This window comes from Sesamum indicum, linkage group LG10 (assembly GCF_000512975.1).
Source record: "Sesamum indicum cultivar Zhongzhi No. 13 linkage group LG10, S_indicum_v1.0, whole genome shotgun sequence".
Classification (NCBI taxonomy): Eukaryota; Viridiplantae; Streptophyta; class Magnoliopsida; order Lamiales; family Pedaliaceae; genus Sesamum; species Sesamum indicum.
In genome coordinates, this window is record NC_026154.1 from 13,627,350 (window position 1) to 13,651,330 (window position 23,981).

At 28.3% G+C, this 23,981-nt stretch overlaps 1 protein-coding gene across 1 annotated transcript; it reads right to left on the reverse strand.

The window, feature by feature from the left end:
• On the reverse strand, positions 11,757–17,308 carry LOC105172469 (pectin acetylesterase 12-like). Its single transcript, XM_011093911.2, has 12 exons — positions 16,808–17,308; positions 15,492–15,574; positions 14,827–14,956; positions 14,642–14,715; positions 14,321–14,407; positions 14,118–14,242; positions 13,945–14,005; positions 13,619–13,672; positions 13,444–13,521; positions 13,215–13,320; positions 12,981–13,126; positions 11,757–12,079 (listed from the first exon to the last, which is right to left on the reverse strand). Exons 1-12 carry the CDS (start codon positions 17,037–17,039, stop codon positions 11,972–11,974), a joined length of 1,284 nt encoding a protein of 427 aa, XP_011092213.1. The 5' UTR covers positions 17,040–17,308; the 3' UTR covers positions 11,757–11,971.

The window sequence follows — 23,981 nt, forward strand, 5'->3', positions numbered from 1 at the left end:
TTCGATCACACTATCTTTTATAAACACATTGTATTTGTTTTTTGTTTTTTTCTAATGCTTGAAGATCTTCTTATTTACTTCAAATTAACTTAATATTTTATCACAAAAAAAAAAAAAAAAAAAAGTTGTCGTAACGTAATATGCTTGTCATTTTTAAAAATTTATTGATAAATTGTGTGAAGCCACTAAACTGTTGGAATTTTCTTTTTATTTTTTCTTATATATGAGATCGATATTTTTCATTCAGTACCATCATTGTCATCATAAAACTCAAAATCCAGGTAAGGCCGCACCTGACTTGACTCGTCTGAAATCACCATCATCGACCACCCAATACTTGGAAGGCTAAAATCACAATCGTGGAACCGTACAAGTACAGATATTTGAACCCATAAATACTTCAAAATCATTTTGGGGCCAATGTGCGTCATTTTATCAAGAGAGTATCTTTATCTTTCCTCTCAATCTCACATCCGACTAATTTAAATATCGAAAGAGTTTAGCTAGGGACCTTCCAACAAGTCTAACGTACATTCCTTTTCTTCAAATCTCAAGCATTTATAATGATTGGACTGCTCTCGAGGTCTTACTGATCTCCAAATCGAAAAATACATATTAAACTTCATATATATATATATTGATCAATATTTTCACTATATATATGACTTTTTGTGCATGAAAGAAGTAATTGGCTCCCCCATTAATAAATGTCCCCTCTAAATTAATTAAAACTTGTGAAAAGGACCCAATTGCAACTTTTGCAACCATGAGCATGCAGGTACACTACCTAAAGACAAATATAATTAATGTATACATCAGAAATTTTGCAATAATGCATGCAAGCTATGGATTTTCAAGAATCAAAGAGGCCCTCTTTGGATATATGTATGTATGTACATATGAACCACACACACACACACATTAAACTTATATATATGTGGGGTATTAAGTAAGATTCTCTTTATTTTGTGTGCCCACGTGCACACACCACTCCCCAAATTCAATCAATATTAGTGGATGGAGCACACTCGATATATTGTCATAATTTAAATTAAATTAAATTATAATAATGTCGTTTAATAGTAGATTTAAATACACAAATATTTTCTATTATTTGTAAAATTGTAGGTACATTTTTTGATATGTCGGTGACAACTTATTCACAGCATAATTTAGTGAAAATTTATATTATTTATTGTCATTAGGTTGACACTATACATGAGTCACTAATCGTATCTAGTTACAACTTTGTACATATTTTTCGTCATTAATTCTTGTTAATAACATTTTTTACAATATAATAGTAATCATTAAAATCATAAAATTCACTATATCAGTGACAATATTAAAATTACGACTCGATTCTTTTTGGCATTGAATCTTCTATTGTTTTTTAGTGAGAATTATTGACAGAACAAAGTGACTAAAGAGATGCACGGTTATTATATATAAAACTAAGTGTATTTGAGGGTATTTTAGTTAAAATACATTGCCAACTAAAATTAATTATTCTACGATGCTCGCACTTAATAAATAGTATAGATATTTATAGTTTATTTATTTATTACTTCATGGGGTCTCTATATATTAATTTAAATATTTTTTTCTTGAAGGGATATAATTAAATATATGTTAAAATTTGTAATATTTATATTTGTTGTTGATATGGATGCATGTGAGCCAAATAATTGAGGGCCTACATTAAAGATAACAAAGATAAAAAGGACTAATTAATTATACATTTGGTAGCTAGCTAGAAGAGGGAAATTTGTATGGAATTAATTTCAAAATTTTGTAGAAAAACAAGATTTTAAAATTTAAAAGACAAAAATAAAATTATTACCCGTCCGACACAAGTTTTCTCCACACAAAATATTTTCGATCCAATTTGTACTGATCAATGTCACATCGTATTATGCTAAACTCCTATTCGAATACATACTGAATTGTGATTGAGTTGAACTAGGAACGTACGAAATATAAAATGAAAGATTGTGACTGTTCATATATACTAGCGTTAATTGATCCTCTTTTTTCAATTTACAAACATCGTTATTTATTATTCTCCGTTTCATATAAAGTTGGAAGAATGGAATAATTAAAAGATACTATATATATACTTTTTATTTTATTTATTTATTTTTAAAATAAATGGTATATACTTGGGAAGCAAAAGACGAATCTATGACAGCGATGATACTGGTGACAAATTAAAGACTACGACAATGATGATGAAGGAATTAAGAAAAAGTAGTATTTATATATATGTATATATATTAAGTATTGTCTGCAGATTGTATTCTACATAACAAATGCAGAGTAGGAAATAATTGAGCATGGGGTACGTAATCTGTATTCATGATTTTTAAAATCGACAAAAATACAAGCAATCTTCTGCAATATATGCGTAATATTCCTTTACAAAAGATTATAGCAAAATATTTTTTTATTTTTTTAAAATAAAGCAAAATATCCTTATATATAAGATGGTATAATTCATGTGCCATCTAGATAATTTTGTGATTTTTAATAATAAAATATTATTTATATAGTATATTAATATTTTTTGTTGTTTATAATAATACATATATTTTTATTAAAAAATAAAATTATATGCATATATAAAATTAACAAAAATAAAATAAAACCCACCCTTGGCCATCGCCGCCCAGGCCCTCCCCCTCCAGCCCCCCATGGTCGTCCCGGCCTTTTCTTCCGTCTAGCCTCCATCTCTCTCTCTCTCTCTCTCTCTCTCTATATATATATATATAATTTTAATTATATATAAATATATAATACATATATTTTAAATTAAATTTTGTGTTAATATATATTATGTCGTATACAATTTTACTTTTAGATCATTAATTCAAATTAATTAATTGGGCTATTGATCTTGTTAGTTAAATTTTGACCTTAGACTCAATCAAATTCAATGGTTATCAAATAAAGAAATATATATATATAATTTTATAATTTAAAATAAAATTAAAAAAATACATATGTATTGCACAAAATTGCACGAGGGACTTAATTGGTTTATTCTTAAAAATACAAGAGACTGAAGTATTGTTTTATCGTAAATAGATAAATTACTCATTTAAAATATCACAATAGGTAAATTGCATTGAATCCACTGAAAATCAGAGCAGACCGATCTGTTCGACCAGTTTAATCAAGTATTTAGTCAAGGGTCAAATCCAATTTTTATTGAAAAAAAATCGGTGTGTAGTGGCCAAAACTGGGAAACCTGTGAACTCAATTGACCCGTTTCACACCAAAAAATAATAATAATAATAATAAAACTGAACAAATTCACTTTACAATACTAAACTTAATATTTGGGGTTAATTTACAGCCTTATTTCGTGTTGTATCTTACAAAAAATGATTTTTCAAAAATATTCTTTTACAAGTAATTGAAATTTGAAGATGACAAATTAAATTGAAAAGGTAAATGAGAAATTAGTTAATGCACCATATCGAAAATATTCATTTCTATACAGTTTAATGCAATATACCCCTATAATATTATAAATGAGCAAATTACCCCCTATAAAAACAAATAACAATTTACTCCCGTCTAGGGAGGTAAAATTCTTAATTTTAAAAAATACAGGGAGTAAATTATGAATTTTTTTAATAAGGAGATAATTTGCAACTTTTCTATATATTATTTTGAAGTGAAGTACTTATCATATTAAATTGAATTATTTATATATTTACAACTTGCATTTCTTTTTCTCTAATTTTTAGTTTAGTTAATTTATATGTAATTAATTATATATGAATATATATATATATGCATATATTCGGATCCGACCAATGACCCAATAATTCAGTAATTTACTCAGTTCGATTCGATTTTAAAAATGTTCCCTTTTGTATTTTTAAAGAAAGAAATATCCATTTTTTTTACTTGTCAATGGTCCAATATAATTTGTTTGGTAGTATATATAATGAATTAGCACGCTGTATAGTGATTAACAATAAAAATAATAGTAATTTCAGCAATGTCTCAACTGGTTTTTGTATTCAGACCAAGAACAAATCAAATAATAGTCATAATATTATACTTCTGAAAATTGCAAATTGGTATCTTCGTAATAAAATACAAGATCTTAGGGATAAAATATCAAAAATTTTAAAATTTTCATTAAAAATATTAGTATTTTGTCATAATATAATTACTAGTGACAAAATATTGCGTATAGGATTGTCACTATAGTTAATTAGCTAGTGGCACATCTTTAATTATACAATGACAACACAAATAGGCGATTGCACTTTTAGTCCCATAGGATCGGAAGTTTAACACATTTAGTATTCTACTCTATGGAATTTTCAAGATGGTCTCTAAATTAAAATTCGACACATTTTAGCCAATATTTTACGAAATTTGCAAAATGGTTCCAAAATTTAAAAACGAAAGATCGACACATTTAGTCCCATAAATTAATCCCATAAAGCATAAATGAGTTCTTTTCAACTTGCATGTAAAAATCTCATAAAGCAGAGGACTAAAGATGTTGATTTTCGTGTTCTCATGTTCAATTTTTTTTCCCTAATTAGCATTAAATTTAAATTACATTTATTTAAATTTATATGAGAAAGACTAAATTGCAATTGAAAATGAAGAGTAAGAGATTAAATATTTTTTAAGAAAAATATAAGGGCAATATGAGAAAATCACCCATGGATGAAACAAATTTGAAATGAATTAAAAAAACAAGAATTATTTTGAAATTGAACTCAAATACCAGAGACTAAAATAAATTTTACCGACAACGCCCTTTACTTTCCAGAAGTAGAAGACAAGCCTTAGATTCTAGAATTTAGTCGCGATGTCCTCTAGAAGTCCTACGATAAAGAATGTATTCCATAAAATGATCCTGGTTCACATTTCAACGTCAAATCGTGCTATTCTGGCATCGCTAGTCTATCACATTTGGCAAGAACATAGCCGACGTAGAGTTTATAGTGTTAGTAGACCCGTAGAGACATTGATTTAGATTTATTATGATCAAATTAGAGATACAATTCTTAATGAGGATTTGTTGGAGCCCTTACAGAGATCAGTATTATATAGACTATGGAAAATCACTTGGACTTAATCACGGTCATACTTGTATAGATAATTTACTTTAATGAAATTTGTCGTTACCCAAAAATAATCCTGTCTTATATATGAAAGATAGGAAATAAAAAAATTATTAAAAAAAAGACTCACGACCCTATTTCAATAATTAAATTTTAGGTTGTAAATATGATGCCATCTTTGATTCAGGAAAAAATACAATTTTAATCTTGTAAGTATAGAAAGTGACAATTTTGATTATTTAGTCCTGCAATTAAAGATATTTGGCAATTTGAGAACCATTATGACCGAAAATGAACTCCAGCCTCAAAATCTGTTTGTTCCTCTCTCTCTCTCTCTCTCTCTCTCAAAATTGTTTTCTACCTCAGCGTTCTATGGTAAGAGCAACTAACGCCGTCAGCATTGACTAACGAAAGTGGGAAATGGACTATATTTCTTTTTATTTATTTATTTAGAAAGGATTTTTTTTTTGTCAATTTTATTAAGGAAAAAATGCAAACAACCCCCTTGTGATATCGCAAAATGAGCAAATTACCTCTTTAAAAAAAATAAATAGCGATTACCTTCCTATATTTTTTAAAATACAATAATTTGACCCCCTATGATTTTTAAAATGAAGCAATTTACCTCATTATACAGGGAGGTAAATTGCTTCATTTTAAAAAGTATATGGGGTAAATTGTTATATTTTTTTTCATAAAGAGGTAATGTGCTCATTTTCAATATCATATAGGGGTAAATTACTATTCACCCATTTTATTAATATAAGAGGTTTTCTGCATAAAACTAAAATACAAAGAAATTTTATGTAATTATTCCGTTTTTTTTGTTCAGGGGGTTTCTTGCCAATTATCTATTTTTCAAGGGGTAAATTGCATTATGTACTATCCTCGTATTCTCCCCATAGTTGATGCCTTTTTTTTTAATAAATAAAAGCGATAATTATATTATTATATCAATATTAAAATACATTGAGCAATTAAATAATATATTAGTTCAATTAATATATTAATATAACCAAGAGTAATCTTGTAAAATAATGACCATTTAATTTAATTTCAGAATAATCGAATGGTGGCAAAAAAATGGAACACTATTTCTTTGTATATCTATCGTGCAACATTTTCTACCATTTAATTTAATTCATGTATCGTATGTTCAACAGTATTACCAATAATTCTTATTTATATTATTCCCACCATTCAATAAATAAATTCGACAGAAAGATAATGAATACATGCAAGTTGGAACTAGTTTGAAATACTATTAAATACACATATTTTCATAAAACGTGTCTTTTTTTCGTGCATCAAAATTATAAACAACTAAATTTTCAACGTTCACAATATTTCTTAATAAAAATGTCTACATAGATATTAACATTTTTTTTCTCTGCATAAGAACTATATAAAAATCAAAACATGCACGTTTTCTACATCTACTTCAGATGAAAAATTTGAGCGGTTTATAAGCCTTAACGACTTATCTCCCTAACGAAACGCTCTTCGAAATAAAATTATGAGACTCAAAAGACGTCAGAATAGACATATATATCTGGCATAATGAGGCACTGACCCCATCACACACTGTTGTTAAAAATAAATTGAAGAAATTATTTAATTTTAGAAATAGATAAATTACAACGAGTTCCCACAATGTTTGAGGTAATTATAAATATACCTTTTTTATTTGATAAATTGCCAATACCCCTAATATTTAATAAAATTGTGTAAATCTTGGATAAAGGCATGAAAATATCAACTTCGCCCTTTTATTTAAAAAAAAAACAAAACTAAGTGACATGGTGAAATTTCCTTTTTACCCTTCTAGCCAATAAAAAATTGAGAAATTTTTAAAAAATAAGTAAAATTATTTTATACTTCATAAGGGTTTTTTAATCAATTCAATACAGAAAATCGAATGAAAATCATCGAAAACTAATAGAGTAAGCCAATTATTAAATAAATATCAAAATCAGAATTACTAATAATTTAACAAATAATTAAAAAACAATTCAGAATTATGTGAAGTTTTCCAAAAAAATCCATCATTGAAATATGAAAAGAATATGGGAAGAGGGGTTGAAGTCCATCATGGCTCCACTCTTGTCTTGGGAAAGTCAGAAAGTGAAGGAGTGATGTGGAAGTAAAAAAGTTTGATGAAATTGGTATATAATAATTTATATGTCAGAGACAAAAGTCCAAAGATTTGTGCAGAATTAATTTCAAAGATAGTAATTATTATGATTGGAACTGTCCGCAAAGGACAGCGGCAGAACCCGGAAACGGAAACCATCAAACTCTACCATACACAAATGTGCTCCAACTTCATTAGCCTATAATTTATGTGGACTAGTTTTTGGTCGCACTCGATTTTCGTGAGTATATAAAAAAAAAATTAATATGAGATAATAAAAAAAATTATGAACAAAATAAATTATAAATTATAATAAATATAGAAAATTCAAATGAGGAAAAAAATGTGGAGTAGTGGATGACTAAGAGGAAAAAAATGTTATATGAAATTATTAAAGAATATAGAAATTAGTATTTTTTAAATATTGGCACGACAAAAAATTTTCTTTGATAGTAGTGTAGAAAGATAGCTATACCGTATTTCTCTAAAATTTGGTGTGATGGCATATTGATTTACCCGTAGTTTATGAAATTATATCTAATATTTTTTATGTTTGTTTTATCTTGTAAATTAAATTTATCATTGGTCAAAATTCATCGGATTTTTTATTTGAGCAAAAAAATTTAAATGAAAGTTTATATTTTCTTTCTGATTGACTTATTAATCACTTATTGTAGGTCGAAAAAATCTTTTTCTGACCAAACTATGCTTATATATCTTCACACGATAATGAATGTGATGAGTATATCTTCACCTTACAAGGGTATTTCGGTCAGAAAATATTTATTTGACCTGCAATAAGTGCATATTAAGTCAATCGCGATAAATATGAATTTTCATTTATTTTTTTACTAAAATCAACAAGTTCGGTGAATATTAATTAATAGGAGATCAATTTGTTAAATAGAAACAAGCATTAAAAATATTATATATAATTTTTCAAACTATAAGAGATTTATATGTAATTACACCAAATTATAAAAATAGTACAGTTATCCCTATTTATATAATGCATCGATATTTAAAATATTATTTCACTTATAGTTCGATCAAGTCATTTTAAGATGTCAAAATAAAATTTAAATAAAAAAAATATTTTCAGTACAGCATAGACGGGCATGGTATTACCACGTCCGTCACACTTTGAACACAATAATTTCTTTTATATATGTATACGTTTCTGTGTGTGTATAATAAATAATATTTTATATTTTAGAATATACTATAAATAAAAATAAAATATATTAATCAATACATTATATTAAAAAAGAAAGAAAGAAAGAAAGAGAGATAATAAAATTGATCATCAATTAATATAAAATTTAGAAAGTTGAATAAATTAATTATCTTATCAGTTGAAGGGTACTTTTCACTTCACAAAAAATTAGCACAGTGGTGTCATTAACCACCATTTATGAGTGTGAAAATCTTTTCTTTTTATATTAGTATATATTATAAATTTACGGGACGTAGAGCAAGCATGGTATCACCTTGTCCGACAGGTTTTAAACACAGTAGTTTATATATATTATAAATTTGAGCACTATATGATTGAAAAAGTTTCTAAAAATAGTTTAAAGAAATGGTATTACCCAATTTAATTTAATTAGGGATAAATAAAAATGTCATCTCTTGAGAATTGGTCTAATTACACGTAAACCCCTTTTGATTTAAAAAATTACATCTAGTACTCTTAATATTTGCTTCCATCTAATAAATAGGTCCCTTCGTTAGTCAAAATTTAATGAATTTCTTAAAATTAACCAAAAAACTAAATAAAAGTTACTAGTTATTTTTTATTGATTTATTATTGGTTTATTGTAGATCAAGCAATTTTTTTTTACTAAACTAATCTTATAATGGTGAAAATATACCTCTCCATATGCATTAACGTGTGAAGATATATAAGTATAATTTGGTCATAAAAAGATTTGTTTGACCTACAATAAATCAATATTAAATCAATTGGAGATCTTTATTTAATTATTTATTAATATCAACAAAGCCGGTGAAATTTGACTAACGAATAGACTTATTTGTTAGAAAAAAACAAACTTTAAAAGTACTAAATATAATTTTTCAAACCACAGAAAATATACGTGTAATTACACCATATTTCAGGTGAGAAAAATGTAATCATCCCTTTAATTAGTACCTCATTTTCTTTCTAACATTATATTATTTTTTCTTTCACCGATATTATAATATTATGAATCACATTTATTTACTCCTAATATTATAAACAAAATGAATAAATTTTTCACTATAGTTGTATCATAATTTTTAATTATTCACTAATTGCATGTATACATATAGGTATATGTGCACGTATATAAATATATTTTTTGCATATAAATTTTATAGAATAGTTGTGCCACACCTAAATTCTATTGTAAAATTTTTATAAACCCGTATTGATGACTCATCGTCTTTACATGTATATAATATATGATCGTTTAAATTTTAAAATATATTATAAATAAAATAAAATGTATAAATTAATACATTATATTAAAAAAATTTAAAAAATAACTTAAAAATATTATCGATAAAATAATTAAAAATTTTAATACATTGATGTCTTTTATTTTTTTATATTAGTATAGATTACACATTGCCCATGTTGTGACATTGCGTTCGGGTGTGTATTTGTGCATCATAGCCTATGTGTACAATTATTCCCATGGAACATTTTTATTGGCAACTCTATTGGAAATATATATAAAAAATAAATAAAAAAGAAGATTAGGAATAAAAGTCAAGTAAAAATATTGATATTATCTTCTATGGTTTGTGAAAATAATAATTATAATCGTAATGAATATTATGCGAAAATTGTCATTATCAAACATTAATATAAAAGCTTATGTACAATTTCACAATAAACAATTAATAAGACATGTGTAACTATAATCCAATTCGATAGTCATTAACTATTAGGGATGATTATATTTTCTTTATTTGAAATTTAGTATAATTACATATAAATCTTTTATAATTTAAAAAATTACATTCAGTACCCTTTGATGTTAGTTTTCGTCTAATAAATAAATTTTTCTATTAGTCAATTTTCTGATATTAGCAAAAACATTGAATTGAAATCTATATTTACCCCTGATTGACTTATTACTCACTTATTATAAGTTAAATTATTTTTTTGGACGACAGTATCGTTATAAGGATGAAAATTTAGCTTCCCACATGTAGCAGCGTGTGAATATGTATAAGGGTAGCTTGGTAAAAAATAAAAATAAAAATAATTTGTTTGACCGGCAATATGTCAGTAATAAGTCAATCGAGTGCAAAAATAAATTTTAATTCAACTTTTTTTGCTAATATCAGCCAATTTGGTGGATTTTTACTAATAAATAGGTTTATTTATTAGACAAAAATAAATATTATGGGTACTAGATGTAATTACTCAAACTATAAAAAATTTACGTGTAATTATACGAAAACTCAGGAGATGGCAATGTAGCTATCCCTAAAATTAATACTGAAAATACGGTAAAAATTCAGTCACTACAGAATTTTCAAAAATTATAATGACAAAATTAAAATTATTATATATATCATCAATTGTGATACAACCTAATATTTTTTTTCATTGATATTATTTATTAATTTGATAAATTTAGGAATCTTAATTGTCAACGAGAATTGCTCCATTCTTACCAAACTCAAGAATTCAAACATACAAATAAATTATTTCCTCAACTAAAAACCTTACCTAGTTTTCCAAATTGACCAATCAGAATTGGTCAAAATGGCTTTTGAGAAGCTCGAAAACAATCACTATCATACAATAAAATTAATATAAAATACACCGTACACAAATAATTATAATTATAATGAATATTTATACCTTGTAATAATTACAAGACAGAAAAATCTCATTATTATTACAAAAATTAATTATTTTATTCGTAGAGATTCTCATCATCTTTCTGTCTGATTTTCAACTCTATAAAAATAATAAAAGTCAGTTTGATTCTGTCTGCAAATAATATTATCTCTTAAACATATGCTCATTTTGCAGGCAACTTGCAGACAATATGACAACCACATTATTTTTTTAAATAGTTGCGATCAATTATTATTAATTAAGTTAAATTAATTATAATAATTCATATCGAATATCAATATCTAACAAAAATTATTAATATAATTATATTATAATTAATGATATCAGATAAACTAAATCTAACCAACACCTATTATACAGTAAAAATAACATCCAACGCATAAAACAATATTCGATTTTATAAAGTTATGAAACCTCAACTTCGCCAACTCAACTAAACCTCATTGGCAACGACATCTTTTGTTAATAATGTCTTGATTTAATGATCAAAGTTGAAATCCTATTAATAAATTAGAAATTATACATTTAAATCTCACCAACATATGAATATTTATGTCATTTAATGAAATTTATTATAATTTATTTTATTGTTCTTAGTTATGTTGATATATTAATGAACTGGAAAATTAAATATATGGACGATGTCATCTCTGCAAAATTTATAATGAAATCAGACTAAATTTTTGCATTTTCTTGCAAGGGTTTTTTGTAACAGGTACATCAAGACTGACAAATTTCACGGCAATTAAGGTATTATTGCCTTAAGTGTTCTGTGTAGCAGCAACAGCATCAATGGCAGCTGAATCAACAATCACATATATATATATTCAATCAATTGGCTAAGAATAGCAGAAGGTGCAAAACTATCCTGGTTCATTTGAACACCAGGTTGTGGCACGTCCTATCGCATGGATACGCGCAGTCGATGGCCTTGACGCTTGCTCGATCGAAGTACCAATCTCCAACGGCAATTGCGACAGGCTGCATGTTTTTTAGGTGGAGTTAATGATACACGACGAGCAAGTACCCAGCATAAAATCATCCTCGAAGGTTAAACAAGAGAACCCGAAAACCGTCCCCAAATAAAAATGAGACAAAGAACAGACAGCAAGAAGGGGGTCGAGAGAAATACTCGTAACCCCATCTTATCGTTCTTCACTGAAAAAGAGTCGGGCGTATTTTCTACCAATAGACAGTCAGACCGATGCAATGCAAGAAGAATCCATGTGTATGATGTACGGATACAGACATGATGACATGGATAAGATACACACCAGATATAATCACATGTAATTTACAAAAATTAAGACATGGACACGCCAAACATAATTTGCAAAAATTTTAGGACACCAAACATCATTTTATGTACAACAATATAATCATATACATGAGCGTATACATATATGTATAATGAATAATTTATAAGAAATATAGATACAAGTATAATGAGAAATATGTTCATTTCAGTTGTAGTATTAGATGTAAGCAAATGTGCTTTTTAGATTATAGTATTCTTGAAAAAAGATCATAATCTTAAAACCTTTAAAAAGACATTCAGGTAAAACAAAAAACAAATGAAAACGGAAATTGTTGTGTCGAAAATGTGTAAGATATGCCAACAGTTGTGTCAATATTTTGTCCTTGTATCCGTGTCCGTGCCGTATTTTGTCGTTTTTTATTTTATTTTTGAACACATTACATGGTGTATCCAACACATGTCGGAGACAAGCCGATATCATATCTGTGTCCAATACTACCCGGGGTGATTTTTCGACGTAGTGGTGCATTATAGATCCACATCACATTTAGCAACACTGTGAAACCAAACAAAAGCATTTCATGCACAGAGTGAATACAAAAAGGTGAAGAATGTAGGTTTTACCTTGTCATTGACAATGGGAGAATCGTCAGCGAACCATGTGTCCTGCCTCTCAGACTGGCAGTGAGCGAAACAAGAATTTATGAACAACCCATTTTGTCTTGAGGTGGAAAAGCCTTTTACTGCATTCAGCATACGAGTCCTGAAACCTGCTCAGCAGTAAATTGATGGACGACCTTCAGAGACACCTCAAACGTATAAAAACAAGCTTAACAACTATCAAGGACAGGCGTTTACCTTGCAGAAATTGGATCTGTGATGCCGAACATCGCTCGTTGTTCATTTTACAATCACGCCAGTTGCCCTGAGGATCAGCAGTCGGAGGAGCCAAGCTTTCTTGGAGCTGAGTATCGAAAAACAGACATAATTAGTAGTCTCGTTTTGGGTGCTACTATGCAAGTAATGCATTCAAACTTTTAACTAAAACTGTATCAACCAGAAGCCAATTACAGAAACGAGCCCTTACCTGCCATGAATCATAGGCCGTGTTAAGAATAAACATAGGGGTTTTGATGTTGGCGATTAAGTTCTGCGGGAAGAAACACTGCCGAGGAAAATAGACCAACAAAGGAAAATGAAAGTTGAGAATAGAACTAGACATTGCATGACTAAACGGCAGAAATAACCGAGTGCAGACTCACTGAAGTTGGATCGAGGTGGTCGGTGCAAGCGCTTGGCAGGTTCTTTTGAACATCCTGTTAAAAAATAGAAGGAATACCATGTAAAAAAGGAGCTGGCTTTAATGCAATTCATGGGATCACAAAAACAGCACAACAGAACTGCTGTACTCTTCTAGGTTTGCAGGACATGTTTAAAAATAGTAAATTGTCTTTCTAAGTGTTGCAGAAACTTCCAGCAAGATGATTAATTTCAGGCGAAGATGTAATTTTAAAAGAACACTGAGAAAATATGAAAAGTTTAGTACAATTACTGATCTACTGAAACCATCAGTTTAATTAATTAGTACCTGTAAGCTAACAACACCGGCAAAGAAACTTCTGAGGGTATGTCCACCAGATACATCAGTACTGCATGAAACGAAATGAAACGAACGTCTATCAAAAACTTCAGAAAAGACAGCTTTCGGGGCGTGCAAATCATAGGTGAAACAGTGTATAACGTAGAAGATATGAAAATTACGCATCCATAAATAATCCCGCATCAGCCAGGCACTTCACTTTGGTACTTATGGGAAATAAAGTTCTAAACTCGTCACAGTGCAATACAGAAGCTAAACCACCAGCGGAGCAACCAGAGAGAAGTGCCTGAAACACAATGTGGATCATGAAAAAGGTAAAATCAAAGAAGAAGAATAAGACAATTGTTGATTAATGATAGATTACTTGATCCGCATTGCGCATTCCTTTTGACATAAGTTCCTCCATTGCCGCTAGCCATATTTTTTGTCCTCGAAACTGCAAACCTGCAGCCTATACAGAAGATGTTTATTGTAGTAGAGAATGAAAGACAATAGGACCTGAAATTACAACTATAAGATATACTCAATTGATTCCATTAAAAGAAAACATCAAAACAAAAACGAAGACCAAACGACATATCAATGAAGATCTTATATGCAAGTAGAATCTTTATGCTGTGTGCCTTAAGAAACACTTCTGCGGACCCCAAAACACATGCATAAAAGTTAAGACAACGCTACAAACCTTATTCTCGCTGTCCCCAGAAAAGGAAGCCCCATCGCAATATCGTACCTTCACTCTGTTCCAGTTGAAAAAATCTGCATTTGTAAAACTGAAATGAGATATATGATAAAACCACCATCTGAAGGAGGAGAATCAATGATATAGAATGATTTGACGTAATCCGCATAGGTTTCTTCAATTAGAACCTGGATTTTCTTCAGGCTTGTTGCTAAGTATCCCTGTGAATGGAATTACTTTTTCAAAGTATTTTGACGACCCACGATGCGTCGTCTTGCGGTAAATACAGGATCGAAGGTTGTTGCACCAGCCTCCACCCTGCCACAAGTCTCAGAAAATGAGGTTCGTGATTTGAAAAAAAAAAGTATTACTTGTAGAGCGGTAAAATAACTTCACTCATTATTTAAAAGAAAAAAAAAGAACTTCACTCCGACAAGTATATGACGGACCGATGATTCATACATAACTATTTCATATTAACCGACGTATAAAATTTTTTTTATTGGAATAGGTTGCTTATAATGACTGAATAAGGAAGGAATTAGCGTTTAGAAGGATAAATTCACCTCACAGATACTTCAATTTCGAGAAGCAAACTTTGAGAATTGTAGAAAAATAAGACTTTAGACAGCAAAGAAGCAAGCTCGTATTGTTTCATGACTAATTCTTGGCATATTATGTTAAATGATAATGTTAAGAATCGAAAACATCGATAACTATATATTAATCTTTTCTGCGATAGGAGCATATATGAACCTCCATGCAAATAAATCGACAATAAACCAAATCTATAATATAAATGAGCGGGCTCAATCAAGAAAACGTCATCATTCCCACAATCATCAAAACAAACCTCTAATTGGATAAGCCAACTGTTCGCTCCTGTCCCAAACCCACGATGCAAGTGATAGCCAGGTAATGTTCCGTCCAAACATACTGCAAAAGATATCCACAAAGAAACATATCACAATCAGAAATACCACAAAGTTTAATTTTCAACAATACACCGAGATCTAGCATATATTCAGTACCAGGCTTGAATTCTGGGAATGCAAATGTAACAGATTACATAAAATTTAATAATTTTCGGGCATAATTTCTTGTAACAAAGAAACAATTTACCTTTAGAAACTATAATAGCCACCAACTAAGATAGTTAAGCAGAATTAAATCCCTAACTGTATTGACATACTCATTACAGTTGTAAAGTAACATCACTCGTATCCAACAAAAGCGTCTCAATCAAGTCACTCCACATCATGCATTAAACAACTAGCAAAATGCAAACAAGAGAGCAACTCACTTATTACCCTCAGAAAAGCAACTACACATAATTATTTCCAACACAGAAATCCAGCTTGTGAGAGAATTCAATAACAAAACAGTGATTACACTTAGATCCCTCAAAAAATGTGAAATTACACCTTCCCCAAAAAAAGTTTCAAAATTACACTACACCCCTTCCGGAAGTTCACTTTTACACTTGACCCTTTCGTCGGTATTTGGATGAAGAACGCCAGCGTTAGCAAAAAAGTTACAAATATTTTGAATTTTATCCCTCATTAAGATTAACATATAATAATTTTGTATTCATAAAGAGAAAAATATAATGATGGTAACCTCACTTTAAAGCATTTTTAGTCCTTTAAGTCCAAAACCAAACGGGAGAAGGTCAATTGGAAACAGATAATTTTTGGGAGGGGTTGAACCGTAATTTCAAAACTTCGTTAAGAGGGAGTGTATTATGAGTGAGGGTCTAACAAAAAGCAATAGCAAAAGAGAAATACAAGAATGAAACATCCACTAGAAAACAGCGTGAGAACCCTGAGGAAAATATCATCAAGAATCACAATAGAAGAATGATAATTAAAGTTAATTAAGAAAAAAGAAGTAGAATACGTTAACAAGTCTAGAACAGAACAGAAAAGAAAAGAAAAACCCAGAAACAAAGGAAAATTGAAACATCCATTTGAACAGAGACAGAGAGAGGAATCAAAAGGCAACACAGAACCTAAGATTAAACTGCAAACAGGAAAAGAAATAAGCTGCAATTACCAATCTTGTAATTTCATAAACACACACACACACACATACACACAGAGAGATAGTAAAGAGAAAAGGAGATCCGAGGGAGTAAAGAATCTTTAGAGAAAAAAGGGAGATGAGTACCAGCGCCTTTATCAGCAGCCCCTTGAACAAGAGTTAGACCCACCATGAGAGCATTGGGTGGAACAGCAGCAGCAGAAACTCCATACACAGACTCCAAAAACGACATAGACTCCAAGAATGACAAATCTGAGCTATTCTTACCAAAAATCTCATCAACTTCAAAACTTTCAACACCCCGTCTGCCCAAAACAAGGAGAACAGAAATCACAACCCAAAATCCCACTACCCTCATTTTGAAGCCCCCTCTCCACCAAATCTTGAAAGAAAAAAGAACCAAAATAACAGTTAACTAGCTCACTGAATTCACACTAAATGCTGCTTATTAATGTTTCTTCCTAGAATAAATCATAAATGCATAATGCCTCTGAACTAAAGAGCAAATCTGTACAGGAAAAGCACAGATTTTGTTGAATCTGGCTTCACTAGCGCAAAAAGATAGAATTTTTCTTGGGGATGGGGACCCTGAAATCTTCTTTATTTTTTTTCTTGAGAAAAAATTATAGCGAAACAGAGGTGGGGTGGGGTGTTTTTGCCGGGCATTTTGACGATTTTAATATGTGCATGTCTTGATTGTATGTATATACATATACATACATACACAAGTTGGTGATACTGATACCAAAGGTACTCGAGTGAAGGCACGTTTAGAATCTTTGGAAAAGTTTGTGGCAAAAACTAGATTGACAGCGGCTGTGATGCCATGAAAAGTCACAGGCGCTCATGGAATTGTTTGGTAGAGCTTTCTTGGTGGGGTCAATTTGCAATATTGAAGAAGGTTAGGGACCTCTGTTTGGAATTTGGATGGCCGCCTTCTTTTTTTTTTTAAAGTATTTAAATTTTACTATATTAATTTAATAAAATATAAATAAAACAAAATAATTAATTTACTAAAATTATCAAAATGTGCGTCGACTCGACTAGTGATAAAACAAGTGGTATGTAAAAGAAAAATATATATTTGAGGATATTATGGTCAAAAACGATTAATAAATAATATTAGATGTATAATAACGTTTGATAATGGAAATGGAAATTAAAGAAAAGAACAAAATATTACGTTTCTTTTGTTTCCTTTGTGCTAAGTTTGAATTTCAAAATTTTGAGAGAAAAAAACATAAAAAAATATATATTTCATCATTTTTTTTGGATAAGCATATATTTTTATAAACATTTTAATTTTTGTTTTTTTATAATATATTATCTTTCTTTCACGTACAATTTGATTGACATCTCATCAGAAAAACTATAATTGTTTTTATACTTTGTCATCGAAATACCTTTTCTTTAGTCAATTTACCATCTTAACTTTGCGAAATTTGCACTTTGCTACATACGATCATTTTTTTTTTGTTGTTGATTTTTCTGTCGAAAAAACATCACATGTCGTTTATATATAGAAAATATCACATCATATAACTCTTAAATATCACATATACATTATATGTGGTGTTTTTCCAACAAAAAACTTGATTGGAAAATAGTTATAAATAACAAAGTACAATTTTTCGTAAAATTGATAAAAAAAAAAAAGTATATGTCAAAATGTAAAAATGGCCTCAGTTCAAATGATAAAATGTGATTAACCCCTAAAAGCATTATGAAATTTATATATATTTGAATATAAGATAAAATGTGGATATAATAATCTATGTGATGTATAAAACATGTAAAGTGATAGATAAACTACAATGATGTTAGTAATTTTTATAGATATATATTTTAGAATTACTTTAGGAGAAAAAATAAAACAAAGGATAAAGAAGTCATTTAACAAGAAGATGATAGAAAAAGATACGACATGTTTTTAGAGTTGCTTGTATCTGAGTCGTGTTCGTGTTCATATATTATAGAATACAAATATATATATTTCATGAGATATATTTTTTTTCCTTCTTTACTAAATTTATTTCCTAATAAAAGTAATATATATATATATATATATATATTCTTAATAAATTAAACTTACATAATGATTATGAACAATAAACATAAGTTATTAATGTTAATATATATGACTAAAAGAAGTATAATTTGCATAGATTTTGTTTCAAGAATTTCTCAACCTTAATTCTTTGGTGGATTAGTAGGTGTGATCTTACTTTAATTTGGGTTCATTCCATCTTAATCGGTTACTTAATATGTCGTTAAGGAATTAAAAATAGGGTTAATTAGAAGAAGCTCCTATAGAATTTGGTATAGTTACAAATATCCCTCGTTGTTTAAAAAATTACAAATATCCCTGACGTTTGATGAAATTATGTAATTGGATGGAGGCGTAGAATTGTCAATGTTGTCCTTGATATATTTTTTTTTATTTTTTTTACAAAAAATATAAAAATATAGAAAATTAAACTAGGTGGATGGAAAAACTAATATATATATATATATATATATATAATCCACTAGGTCCATAAAAATATTTTTAAAAAATTTAAAGAAATAAATAAAATTATAAAAAAATATTTATAATTATATCAAATTTCAAAGTAGCTCTCCTTTAATATCAGAAGAGAGGGAATTTTTTTTGGATAAATTACAACCATATTTTTCAATATTTGATATAATTAAAAATGCATTAATATTATTTGAGAAATTATAAGTACCTCTTCATTTTAAAGTCCATTTAACAGTGAGCTCATTCCATTAGCTTTTCATCTAATTTCAGATCCCCGATAATAACTTTTTTGAATATATGCTAAATCATTCCACATCGGAAATGATTCCGAATTCTTTATGGATAATATCATTGCACTCTCTTTATATTTTGTAGACTTCATGTGGTTTAAAAAATTATATCTAATACTCTTTATGTTTGTTTCCATCTAATAAATGAATCCATTCATTTGGCAAAATTCACCAAATATGCTAATAGTAGCAAAAGAAATTGAATAAAAATTCATATTTACCCTTAATTAAATTATTACTCACTTATTACATATCAAACAAACTTTTTTTTCGACCAAATTACCATTACAAAGGTGGAGATAAGGGTAAATTTAGATTTTCAAACAACTTTTTCATAATATCAGCAAATTTGATGAATTTTGACGGATGTAGTGGTCTATGCATTAGACCGAAACAAATACTAGGGGTACTAGATGTAATTACCTAAACCACATAGAATCTACACGTATTTACATCAAATTGAGGAAATGACAATGTAATTATGTTGGAAAACATCATCCGTATGATTTTGTTTGCCATAATTTGTTTTTACTATAACCGTTAAACGACGGCCTTATTCAAAAGTTTAAACATGTAAAAACTGCACGTTAAATATTTTTTTCATAAGTAGGTGGCAATGAAACTCAAGGCCAGAACCACTTATTTGATTTGATTTTAATTCAATGTTAAACGACTATCTTATGTAAAAATTTAAATTATTAGGAATGAGAATTATTTAATATTGATAATTTAATAATACTAAATTATTACATCAGGATATGAATAAATAATTGACAGTCATGAATTTTATACATAAAAAATAAAAATAAATCTCTCATTTTTTTTAATTATTAAAGTAAAGTAAAATATATGTTATTCAATTTGAGATTATGGGGAAAATTCCCATTTTAGCAGAATCTGCTAATAACACAATCAAATTTCATGTTGTGAAATATAAACTTTAAAACTCTTTTCAAATTTAATCACCACTAATTAATTCAATTAATTAAAATAACAAAAATTACATTTAAAATATTAAAATACATTAATTCTACACATAGTCAGCTGCATGAAAGTTCATTTGATAAGATACTACTGATAATTAAATTAACATTATTAAATATTTTTTTGAATTGAAAGCGGATTATTATTTATTGAATAAATCAATTACAATTATCAGTATATCGCAACTCTATATATTGATCATTAATATCATATATTGTCAATAACTACTATTAAAGTAGAACATAACAACATCTACTATTAAAATAGAATAACATTACCCGCGTTAGTGGAGTTCGAGCTTAAAGTCATGAAATTTCAATTCATCAATTGAACTAGGACTCGTTGGCTTAACATTATTAAATTTAAAGAGATAATTACACTTTCGTCTCCTAAGATTTGGTGTAATTACACATAAACTCCCTGTGGTTCAAGAAATTACATCTAGTACCCCTGAGGTTTATTTTCGTCTAACAAATAAGTTGTTCTGTTAGTCAAAATTCACCGAATTTACTAATATTAACGAAAAAATCATAAGAAAATCTACTTTACCCCCAATTCACTTATAGTAGGTCAAACAAGTTTTTTTATGACCAAATTATCATCGTACGTCTTCAAGCGATAATGCAATTGAGGAGGTATATCTTCACTGTTATAAGGGTAGTTTAGTCTAAAAAAAATTATTTGATTTTCAATAAGTTAGTAATAAATCAATCGAGGGTAAATATCAATTTTAATTCAACAAATTTAGTAAATTTTGACTACTTATTTGTTATATGAAAACAAACATCAGAGGCATTAAAAATACTTTCTCAAATCATAGAAAATCTTTGTAGAATTATATCAAACTTCAAGAAATAAGAATGTAATTATCCAAATTTAAATAATCTCATTTTTCATTTTCATGAAACCCTAACCCCCCCCCGCCTCCCCCCCACCCCCGGGTGATGGTCATCATAAAGCCGCCGCTAACAATTTCGTGAAGATTATAGGAGTTAGTTATTAAGATAGAGAAAACCATATAGCCATAGGGGAGTGTCGGTCCTGGAAGCGTGTTTCTCGGTACGTACGGCGCTCCCGCTTTCTTCACGGTGCGGTTCTCTATGCAATCAGTTAATGCGAAAGTGCTTTCAAAAATAAAAAGAAATTGTCGTCAATATTAAATGAGGATAAAATTAAAAATTTATATATATTTTTTTGCCAATTTCAGTATTTTTTGCTCAAATCTTAAGGGAAGGAAATCATGCATAAATGAAGAATTTTTAAGGGAGATTAACTATATAAGTGTACTTTATTTTTTATAAAAAAATATATAATTTTATATTTTTATAAGAACTCTAAGTGTAATTAACCTTGTCATTATTTGGACAAGTATTATTTGCCCAGGATTAGTTGAAAATGTTGAGACAAAAATTTTGTAAAATATTCAATATTTGGGAATTTCTGCCTGCAAAAGAGTAGAAAATTAAATGATTGGATCGAAAAAAAAGGAAAAGAAGATGGTTAAATTATAGCTACTTTTCGTGAGATTCTGTATGATTATATATATTTTCTTATTATTTGAAAAATTATAAATACTATGCTCAAATGAAAATGACTATGTAGCCTTTAGATGGTTAGGTAGAAAATAGTCATTTACCCTTGCTGATTTTTTACTTTTTTTTTAAAAAAAGAATGAGGGTGGGTACCCATAGGATATATAAAATATTTTTAAAAATGTTAGTAAATTATAATTCAAAATTTTGGTCAATTCACCACACAAAATTGGATAAAAACTTAATGGGGGCTTACAGAATGGAGTTGTTTTTGACGGACGTTAAAATTAGAGAGATTTTATAATTTTCAAACAATGATGAATTGTTTATAATTATATCAAACCTTATGGAGGTAGCTGTAATTTACCTTAATAAATAATAATAATATATATTTGGATAAGAATATTTATAGTAGTTGATATTGAGTAAGATTTTATTTTCCAATCTAATTCCATTAGTATTTTTCATTAATTCTATAAAGACATGGGCTAAACTCATTATAGATTATTTTTTTATCATCGAATCAACATTTTCTCTAGAAATTCTTGAAAAACTTTCATAAATTTGATTTTTGAATGTGTCCGAAATTCAAATTCCTGCCGACGAAATGTAAATATGAATTGGAGGGCGAGATCGTTTCGTGGGGTCACCCCCACCCCCACCTCCAATACAATAGAAATAAAGTGTAAATTATAACGATTTTTTCTAAGATTTGATACAATTATGAATATTTTTTATTGTTTAAAAAATTATAAATATTCATAATATTTAATAAAATTATGTAATTTTTTTATGGATGTATAAATTGTCAATTCTGTCCTTATTGTATTTTTTAAATTAAAAAATTTGTAAAAAAATCAAATGGGATGAATGTAAAAAATTTAAAAATTATCCACTCACTCCATTAAAAAAATAAAAAAATAAATAAATAATTATAATTTTTAATCCACAATGGCATTTTGGTCAGTCACCATAAAAAATTGATAGAAACTTGACGGATTGGGCTAATTGTTCGACGATCGTTAAATAATCAGAGGGGTATTGGTAAATTTTTAAATAACGAGAGAGTATTCATAATTATGTCAAACTTTAAGGAAAATTGTTACAATATACTCTAGAAACAAATAAAAAGGATAGGATAAATAATATTGTTTGTTGGCTTAAGATATGTTGTTTAATTCTATTATTGTTTTAATCTGATTATGACCTGTTAAATTGTAGACGATGATGATGCGAACACTAAAATAATTATAATATTTAACTACGTCTAATTATCAAAATTAATAATAAATAGTCATAACAAATAGTTATTAACTACGACCACGTGACGGTAGTTGATCGTGGTTTTTGCAAGGGTGATTAAAATATTTATCATGGGTAAAAGCCATGATAAATGTTTTGACCATGCAAATAATTTTTTCATAGTGAAAAAATTAGTTTTTGCATCAATTTTATTTAACCATAGTTAATAATGGCCATTTGTCATGATTTTTTCATTTAACCATAGTTAATAATGGTCATTGACCATGATTTTTAGCCATAGCCAATAATATTGGCGCTAATAGTAATTATTTTCTAGTAGACGTGGAAAATTAAAAGTCCGTGGAAAAATTCGATGGGCTGAATGAAAAATTCTGAAATATTATAAAATAAAATAAAATAAAATTCTAACTCATAGTCCACAAAGATATTTTGATAACTTCATCACAAAAATGAGTGAAAACTTAATAGAGACTAACGTATTGGGTTAATTGTTGGACGATCGTTAATAATTTTTTAAATAAAAAAATATTTATAATTATGTCAAATATAAAAAAATCTCATTATAATTTATTTTAAATTTTATTAATAATAAAAATCTAATATGATAAGTGTAACACGGCTCAATCTCTCTGCATCACAACATACAAAGTGGAAGGTCATTCCATTGACCTTTTCTTGTCCCCCCCCCCCCCCCCCCCCCCCCCTTTTTG